General features: G+C 32.4%; 1 protein-coding gene across 6 annotated transcripts in view; it reads right to left on the bottom strand.

Moving 5' to 3' along the window:
* Positions 1 to 5,843: 5,843 nt before the first annotated feature.
* Positions 5,844 to 10,573, bottom strand: part of cora (coracle) — a 69,395-nt gene continuing 64,665 nt past the window's right edge. For all 6 annotated transcript variants that reach the window (XM_065355385.1, XM_065355388.1, XM_065355390.1 and 3 more), the window contains one exon: positions 5,844 to 6,653. In XM_065355385.1, coding sequence (XP_065211457.1) covers positions 6,465 to 6,653 — 189 coding nt within the window. In that variant the 3' untranslated portion in view covers positions 5,844 to 6,464. The remainder of the gene's footprint in view (positions 6,654 to 10,573) is intronic.

The following is a 10,573-nucleotide window of genomic DNA, read 5'->3' as shown; positions in this document are numbered from 1 at the left end:
GAGGTTAAAAATTAATTTACCGAAAGAGTATTTTCTTTTATCGAGTTAATTCTGCGAGACCGATCACCAGCACCTGGGTATAGGGATAAAAATCAACTTTATAGGTACCTACGAGAAAGAGGTTACAAAATGCTATAAGTATAAAATACCTACCTATATGAGAACCGACGAAGCTGTATCAGGAACATTTTTCGATTGAAATACTTGATCGTTGAAGGGAGAGTAATATTTGAGGTGCTTGGGAACATTGTTGGGGGGGGACTAAGGAGAAGTTTTTCTTCGAAAAAGAATTTTCTAGAACTACTTTGCTCAGAGATGGAAAATTTTCTATTAAGTAATTTGTAGCTGCTGCAGACATCAATTTTCCATATTTTTCGATATTTTTCAACTTTGGGGGCTTCATACAAGGGGACAACCTTATTTGGAGGACCAAAGGGGGATTTTTCTTGAAAATGTGGTTTTCTAAAAGTAAGTACTCTGCCTAGAGAAATGAAACATTTTTAAAAAATTTGTACAAAATATCAATTTCTTATTTTTTTGTTGATTTTTTTCGACTTTGAGGGGCTTTATAGGAAACCTACATAGTTTGGGAGACCTTGGAAAGATTTTTTTGAAGAAGTACTTATTTATAAAGATTCTGCCCATGAATGGAAAATTTTCAAAAAATTTCTATTGACGTCCGTCAATTTTTTATATTTTTTTATTTCTCCGGGGGGGGGGGGGGGGGAGGAGTTCTACACAAGAGAGCCAACTTCAATTGGGAGTCCAACAAAAGTTTTTTCTTGAAAAGTGGGTCATATGTTAAACAATTTGATTTGCCCAGTCAATATGCAATTTGACCCAAACATAATTACAAACAAAGGTTTTTTTGGTGAATATTATCTAGGGTGGTGTGCTGAACAACATACTAAAAGTCCCCGCCCCTACCCCACGAGCTAACCCCCTCACAGTGGATCAAAGCCCCCAAAATCAGTTTTTCATCAAGAACTCCTGAAATATTGAATTTTGAGTAAAATGAGCCCAGTGATCATTTTATCTCCTCTCCAATACCTATCAAATGTGCTATCGACCAACTCCCTAGCCTCAAGGGGGGGGGGGTGGCGCTACGACCCCTCAAAGTGATGTGATTTCAAATTTCAATTATTTTACATTTTATGATTTGGGACTTGTAACCTGTTCGAATTGATAAAATTAAGTCAAACTTGGGGAATGGGATTCTTTTGAGAGCTAGAGTTGACCTCTGGAGTGGGGAGGGTCAAAGTTGAAAATTACAGAAAGGTCATTTTTTTGGAGGGGCATAACATGACCCCAAATAGATGAAAAGGGTCCAAAATCATACCATCGGACAGTATCCTATCTGTGATCAACATATCCAAATTTTAGCTTCCTAGGTCATCCCCACTCCTTTTAAGATGGAAAAAACCGAAAACAGGGGCAAAATAAGGGGATTTTTAGCTTAATTCCGCTTTAAATGGGGTGGGGATGACCTAGGAAGCTGAAATTGGGATATGTTGATCAAAGATAGGATACTGTCCGATGATATGATTTTGGACCCTTTTCATCCATTTGGGGTCATGTTATGCCCCTCCAAAAAAATGACCTTTCTGTAATTTTCAACTTTGACCCTCCCCACTCCAGAGGTCAACTTTAGCTCTCAAAAGAATCCCATTCCCCAAGTTTGACTTCATTTTATCAATTAGAACAGGTTACAAGTCCCAAGTCATAAAATGTAAAATTATTAAAATCACGTGACTTTGAGGGGTCTTAGCGCCACCCCCCCCCCCCCCCTTGTAGCTAGAGAGTTGGTCGATAGCTTATTTGATAGGTATTGGGGAGGAGATGAAATGATCACGGGGCTCATTTTACTCAAAATTTAATATTTCAGGAGTTCTTGATGAAAAACTGATTTTGGGCGGTTTTGATCCACCGGGGGGGGGGGGACTTTTAGTATGTTGTTCAGCACACCACCCTAGACAATATTCACCAAAAAAACCTTTGCTTGCAATCATGTTTGGGTTCGCCCATTTTTTTTCTGCAATTTGACTGGGCTATATTAAGGAGGATGGCTCTTATTTTCAAGTTTGAGATTTTTTTGCTCTCACCATCCTCCTCCCTCCTACTTGTTCCATTTGGTGAGAAAATAATTCGCGAATTTTGTTTTTTTCCTCAGTAAAAAAAAGTGATGCCAGATTGACTCATAATTTTCCAAAAAAAAAAAAAAAAAAAAAATGAAAACCTATAGAAAATGATGCAAAATTTTTTAATTTTTGATTGTTTTCATTCTACTCCATCCCAATATTCCTCTTTTGAACCAAATAGCAAATTTGAACTCCTTTAATCTCTCACTTTCTTCCCACTAGAGGGGTGAAAAAAATTTAGGGGCTGTTTTGGTTCAAATGAGGTTTTTTGAAAAGGGGAGAGGAGAGGCGAATCTGGCACCACTTTTTTTTACAAGGAAGGGGATTGAAACTTGATAATGGAACCACTTTGAGGGAGAGGGATGATAGCAGGATTTGGAGGGTGGGGAGGGGGAGTTTTTTTCTTGAAAAAAGTATATTTAGAAAAATGTGGACGCTGAAACAAAGAATTTTCATAAATAAAACTTTTTAACTTTTTTTCAATGGGGGGGGGGCTACCGGCGCCACTTTTTTGTAGATTGGAGGAAAAATAAAAAAAACCAGACGTATTTCGAAATTTCATTATCAACAAAATAAATATTATAATAGATGCCTACTTTTATCTATATTATGTCAGAATACGCAATTAGAAAACTATACTGTGACCTAACGAATGATAATATTTGTGTGGTCACTTTATACCACTGACCCAGAAAAAGGATCAACTTTGGTATGGTACTCGGTTTTGAATATTTAATAAAGTAAAAATCGAACTTATGGGCGTTTCATTATTAGTTATACTCGAACATAAGTAAAAAAACGAATTTCAACCAGAATTCGTGTCTCATTTAGAACCTATAATATTTGACATCGGACTCGAAGTCCTGAATATTTAAAATTCGTCCTATACCTACAGAAACAGATACTTACCTACCTAAAAGAATGCAATGAAGAGAATGTTTACAAAATAGGTAGGTACTGTTCTTGCGCATATTTTCTGTACTCAATTCTCATCTATATAAGTACAAGTAAGTATGTAGTAAACTTATTTTAATGGCGAGAATATTGTGTGTCACTTTATTTTCCCATTTAATCGCTCATTTAGTATGCTACGATAACGATTATATGTACCTATTTTCATATCAGATTCTTATTTTAATATTGAATTAAATAGAAAAGGTATAAATGGTTAAAATTATCCATTTTAAAAATGGTAATGACTTGACATTGAACGTTGAAAATTCAACTAAGGCAACAGATAACAAATTTATTTGGAAAATAATGCTACATTACATGTTTTGAAAAAATGACTAAAATATTTCATGTTCCTAGTCTAATTCTTACTGGAACGTTTTCTTCATTTTTTTTCAGCTTCATACTCTTCGTTTACTACTTTAGATGGATCAAAAGACCTCTTTCAACAAATCAACATCTGAGAAGATGGAAGATGGGTGCGCTGATTTCTTGCATCAAAAAAACTCATTCAGAAGATTAAGGATGCTTCTGATAACAAATTCAACTAAAGAACTGTAAAAATGAAATGTGACAGTCAGGATCTTAAACATTAAAAGTTTGTGTACAGCCAAAGTTTTTTTTTTGGTCTTCATTGCCTTCCCCCTCCTCATCTCTTTGAGAAATATTTTTAAAAAAATATATATATCTCAAGGAACACTTTAAAGCAACCTTCCCCTAAGAAAGTTTTCTTTATTACCAAAATGGCGTCGATTTCGATTGACAGATCAACCGAAATATCGCAGATTTCGTTTCTGAAGTCAAATTTCAAAAACTAAACGATTCTAAATTTACTTACATAAATTTTTCAACATTTTTTGGATTTTTTCGATTATTTATAAGGTAAAAATGTCCATTAATTTTGGTTCATTTCAAAAATTGACCCCTTTCCTCCAAGCCTTCCTGATTTTAGAGCCAAAATAATATCAAATCGGTGCTGCAAAGGTTCAAAAACATGTATATTGACATATCACAAGATAATTGAGCTCATTACCAAATTTGGCACTTTCCTTGGAAGGTCCCTTTTGATTTTAGCACCGAAATAATGTCAAATTCGTGCTGAAGAGATTCAAGAACATATATACTTCGATACGTCACATGCTGATTGAGATCATTTACAAATTTGGGCCCTTTACCCGAAGGCCCTTTTCGATTTTAACGCCGAGAAAGTGCCACAATCGTACTGAGGAAGTTCGAAAACATAATAGGCTATACTTTGATACATTCTATATGATGATTGGACTCATTTTCAAATTTGGGCCTCTTCCCTGGAAGTCTCATTTTCAATTTTGGCGGCGAAAATTCTAATGACCCATTCAATTTTAAAGCGAAAATAATACCGAATTCGAACTGAGGAGGTTCAAAAACATATTATTTTGATACGTCACATGATGGTTGGGCTCATTTCCAAATTTGGGCCCCACATTCTGAAGGCCTATTTAATTTCAGAGCTAAAATGATACCGAATTCGAACTGAATAGAAAGAGGTTCAAAAACATATTATTTTGATATGGACGTCACAAATGATAATTGGGTTCATTACTACGTTTGGGCCTCTCTCCCGAAGGGCTCTTTGATTTTAGCGCCGAAATAATACCAAATTCGGACTGAGGAGGTTCAAAAATATTGTACTTTGATATGTCACATGATGATTGGACTCATTACCAAATTTGGGCCCCACTCCCTGAAGGCCCCTTCAATTTTAGAACCGAAATAATATCGAATTCGGACTGAGGAGGTTCAAAAACATTTATTTTACACGACATTCAAGCTCTTTCTTTGATTTGACATTTGACCCTCATTAAAAGACTTTTATCTTCGAATAATAACCTCAAATTCGTAACTAGCACTCTCAAATCAGGATTAAACCTCATTAAAATGCAATAATGACCTCAAAATCGTAATCAGCGACCTCTAATTAGTAAGAATGCATCATCTCCACAAAAATTCCATCTGAAAAAATAATCGTAATAAATTTTTCGAGCATACAGCGCCATCTATCGGAATAAAACCGAAACTTTGTTCTGTTTAAAAATCGAGTTGTAAATATGGCGAGATGAGCGCTAGATATGCGCGTGGCGCTATCTATCGGAATATTTCGGAACTACGTCGAAATTGAGCAATAGAAATGGTTTTTCTATGTTCTTTTTCGAATAGTTCCAAAGTTATTTCGATAGATAGCGCCACGCGCATATCTGGCGTTCATTTCGTCATATTTTCAACCTTGATTTTAAAATACAGAACAAAGTTTCCGTTTTATTCCGACAGATAGCGCTGTATGTCCAATGTTCTCTGTAAATTATTATCTTTAACGGGTTTCGGTTCAAAATCAACTGTTTTTTACTAATTTGAGGTCGCTGATAACGAATTTGAGGTTATTATTGCATTTTAGAAAGCTTTTACACTGATTTGAAGCCGCCAATTACGTATTTGAAGTTATCATTGTATTTTAATGAAGGGCCAATCAGATAATGAGCTTGAAAAAAGTGGTGCGAATAATCAAAATTCATATTTTTGGATCCTCTCAGCACGAATTTGATATCATTTTGGAGCTAAAATCATAATAGGCTTCAGGAGTGCCCAAATTTGGAAATAGACCCAATTATCGTAATTTCTGTACTCAGCGACCTCGAATAATTGAGTCAAAAGTCGCGAATTTTATTTCCTATTCCTCTTCATAAAACTAAAAGAAGCTGTAAATAAACAAAGGCGAAATTCAATATCTAAAAATTATAATATTCAATATGTGAGGTAAAAATATTTTACATTTTTTTCTGTTCACAGATATAAATCAATGCTACATAATAATAATAAATAAACTAATAACAAAAATGTAACTAGTTTCAACAACTATTCAAATATTACATATCCGTTTTGCGACGTGTAATTCTAAAACTTCATGCATAAAAAATTCCATAGTAGATAAATAGTCACCATCGTAGAATAAAAGATAAATCGAGGGAAAAAAAATACATAATATAAAACAACCGTCGACTGGACATTCGACGATTCACACTGTAAAAAAATTTGTTCATACATTATTTTAAAACGTATAAAAAAAATGGAATGCTCAAAACTATGCAGAAACTTTTTGAAAGTTTCTCCAAAATGAGGAAAGAAAAAAATGTCTAAAATAATAATAAATAGTTCAATTTCAAAATTCGTTATAGAAAATAAAAATAAATACGTAGATTTGTGCGTAGAAAAAAAAAACAAAACGAAAAAAATAGAACCTATAAAACAAACGTCGATGAATAGAATAATAATTATTCATCCGTAACGTGTACCAAAGTGCGGTTCAGGTGCATCTTTTCAAAAGATATAATTTATTTATTTTTATGGCTGTTGTTGTTGCTGCTGTTGCTGGATTTCTATTTTCTCGACAGTCATATCCGGATTCATGGCTGTAGCTTCCTGGATCGCTTCGGCTAGAGCTTTATCGTGATCGACCGGATCGCCGTCGCTTTGAACTGTGATCTTTTGCTCGACTCTGGTCTCAACTACGCCGTTTCTTTCGGTTTTGTACTGTAAATTAAAAAGTCAATTAGAATACAAAGTAAGTACAAACGAAATACATGGATAATATGTATAAATAATTAATTAGAATCAAGATTAGTTAAAATTTCGTGAGAATTTCCAATATTTCAACAAAAATGTCTTTTTAACATTTTAAAAGAAATACAAAGTGCAAAATTGGCTCACGATTTTCAGAATTTTTGAAAAATGTGTCATGAGACCAATCAAAAAATGGTCGTAATCTTGTTAGAAATCCAAATAAATTTCAAAGAAAATAATTTTTGAGAAATTTTTAAAAATTTTGAACCAGAAATGAGATTGTGATTTTTAGGATTAAAAAAAAACTGTGTCATGCAACCCATCAAAATAGATTAAAATTTCGCAAAAATTTATAATATTTCAACGAAAATAGTTTTGAGGAATTTTGAATAATTTTTAGCCCAAAATTGAGTTATAAATTTTGTGATTCGTAGAATTTGTTGAAAAAGTGTCATGCGACCTATCAAAATGGATTAAAATTTCGCGGGAAATTCAAATATCTCAACGAACGTGATTATTGAACAATTTTTAAGAATCTTGAGTCTAAAATAAGATTGCGATTTTCGAGATTTTAAAAAATTACACAATTTATCAAATAAATTTCTACCTTGACTTTTTTACCAGTTTTGAAAAATGTTGAGCCCGAAATTAGGCCAATTTTCCGTGTAGTTACGATAATTTTGAAAAATCGACCAAATTTTGAGCTGTGATGTTTCAAAAAATACTCAAAAAAGTTCGATAGGAAATTTTTGATTTTTTTTTTGTGAAATTTCAACATGTTTTGATTGGTTCATGATACTTTTTATGAGACTCCTGAAAATCATGACCCAGAACCCAATTGGGCAAATAATAAAAATTTATTACGTCAAGTACCATAATTAAAAACTGCAAAAATTTGGGGAAAAAATCACTCAGATACCAAAAATTGATAAAACATTGAAAATTGATAAAAAATTTACGAATAAAACTTCGCATAAAATCACTTTTTTAAAATTACCAAACATCAAACTTTGAATGACAATGCCAAAGTTTCACAAAATTTGCAGAAAAACTTGTTAAAATACCAAAAAAATAGTTTAAATTGACTGAAAATTGAAAAAACATCGAAAAAATAGCGCAAAATGCCAAAAAAATCTCAAAAATAACAAAAAAGTGAATCAAATTTTATCAAAATGAAATAAAATTGCAAAAATGATTGAAAATTGATCAAGTATTCTCAAAATGGAAAAATTATTTTGTCAAAGTTATTCAAAACCACCATAAATAATTTAAAAAAATTACCATAATTGAGCAAAAAGCAAAATTTTTTAAAAATCGCTTAAAAACTTAAGCTTGTTAAAATATCATAAAAAAAATAAAAACTTGAAAATTGATAAAACATCGAAAAAATTGAGCAGAATGTCGCAAAAAGTGAAATTTAAAAAAAAAATGTTGAACATATTATAAAAGATTGATCAAATATTACCAAAAATGGAATAAAATTGAGAAAAAAAATTACCAAAACTGCAATAGAAACTGCAATGGCATGAAAATCACTCAAAAGTCACCGAAAGTTGATAGCATTTCAATTAAAATCGCGCAAAACTGTGCAAAAATTGCTTGAAACATCGTTAAAAATTTGTTAAAATGGCATAAAAAGCAAGACTTGATGTAATATCTCTAATTTTGAGTAAAATTTTGCTCAAGTCTCCTATAGATTGATAAAAATTGTTTAAATATTCTGAAAAATTATACGAAAATTTGTCAAATAAAAATTTTAAAAAGGGATTATATTCAAGAAACTGACTTCTCCAATAAAAAACCATCATAATTGAGCAATGTTTCGCAGAAATTATTGCTCAAAACGTCATAAAAACAGATTAACTTGAGTAAAAATTGATGAAACATTCCAAAAATTGAGCAAAAATGCACAATTTTTTTTAAATCTTAAAAATTATAAAGAATTGTTCAAAAATGTGATCATCGTGATGAATTGTAAAAAACTTGTCGTAAAAATCGTAAAAACAGTAAAACTGGCATAAGAAAAAAATCACTCGACAGCTATAAAAAATTGATTGAAACCAGGTAAAAACTTGCTACAATAAATTACAAGAAAATTTGTTAAAATGGCAGAACGCAGGGTAAAATTTGTCAACATGACTTCTTCAGTTGTACTGAAAATTATCACGAAAGATACTGAGCAAAGCTTTCAAAATTGAAAAAAAAAATCGTCAACATAATTATTATGAAAATGGTTCAAAATTACTGATATTCGATTAAATAGGTATCGATAAATTTGAGAAAAAAAAATTCACAAAAAAATATCCAAATATCAAACAAAGGGATAAATTTTTAAAAAATTGAACAAATATTATCAAAATTCAACGTTTTTCAAAAATTAATTCAAAATATCACAGACAAACCCAGAAAGTGACATAAAAATTGCAGAAAATTGCAATAAAAATTGATGAAATGTGTACGATAAATCGATCTAAATCGATAAATCTGACTCACAACAATATTAAACTTGCCTAACATTCGACAAAACGAAAACAAAACTTCAACAAAATAAATAAATATTTATTCTTAACGGTCATTGACCTAACGATCAATAAACCAGACAAATGAAACTGAGCAAAATGCTCGATGACTTTACTTTACGACGACAAGAATAATATTAACGCGAACTTACTTATTAACTAACGAAAACAACGAAAAAACGACGATAATTTAACAGCCAACAGTTTACGCGATTTTACGAAAAGAATAAAAATCCATATAATACGTAACCAACAATATCTATATCGCGAAACCGAAATTTATTTTTAATAAAAAATAAAAACTTAAAAGTTACCGAACATAGTTCGTTACGGTTACGATTCCAATTTTGCCAACACCCCACCATAAAAATATTTTCCCTAACACGCGTACCACTAAAATAAACGTAAAACTTGTTGCTTCTTATCATTACCGGTGTTTGTAAACACTACGATCAAAAATATTTTTACAGCAAAATTTCAGTTAAACTAAACTTATATTACATAAAAATCGACTCGAAAAATTAATTTAAGCGTTAAATAATGACTCACAGAGTCTGTCAAATACGGTACGTGTCGTGGCTTTGGTCAAAATATCGGCAAGTTGATCCGCCGAAGATATCTTTTGCAAGTAAATGATCTGTTTCGTGACTAAATCGCGTACATGATGATAACAGACATCTATATGTCTGGTACGTTTCGATTCGACCGTATTCGCAACGGCAATCGCTGCATTAGAATCGCAATACACCGGTACGGTGTCAATACGAACTTCTAATTCGATAAACAGATTTCGCCAAGCCAAGACTTCCTTTCCAGACGTACTTAACGCAACGTATTCAGCTTCACATGACGAAAGACTTACACAATTTTGTTTCTTGACTACCCAGTCAATTACATTGCCATAGTGCAATACAAAAATTCCAGACGTTGACTTCCTATCTAAACAATCACCAGCGAAGTCCGAATCTACGTACACTCTTACAGAGTGTTTATCGACTACTTCAGGTATTACGTAGGTAAGTTTCACGTCTAACGTACTACGTAGATACCTTAAGATACGTTTGCTGTATTCGAATAGCTCCTTATTTGCCAAGTGCTGGTATCTGCTTAGAAAGTTTACAGCAAAAGCAATATCAGGACGTGTTCCCCTTGCTATGTAACTCAAACTTCCTAAGAGACCACGCACTTTGGTTTCATAACTTTTATCGAGCTTGAGATTTGTAATCTTCAAGTTCGGTTCCATGGGAGTTGAAATACTATTCGAATTAGACAGCCCGTAGTCACTAACTAATTGCTCGATATACGTGTTTTGATGAATTTCTAACTTGTCTTTACTACGGTTAATTTCCATACCAATAAATTTCTTACATT

The sequence above is a fragment of the Planococcus citri genome, chromosome 3, assembly GCF_950023065.1.
Source record: "Planococcus citri chromosome 3, ihPlaCitr1.1, whole genome shotgun sequence".
NCBI classification, from domain to species: Eukaryota; Metazoa; Arthropoda; class Insecta; order Hemiptera; family Pseudococcidae; genus Planococcus; species Planococcus citri.
The sequence above is the reverse complement of the archived record's forward strand: the minus strand, read 5'-3'. Positions and strand labels throughout refer to the sequence as shown.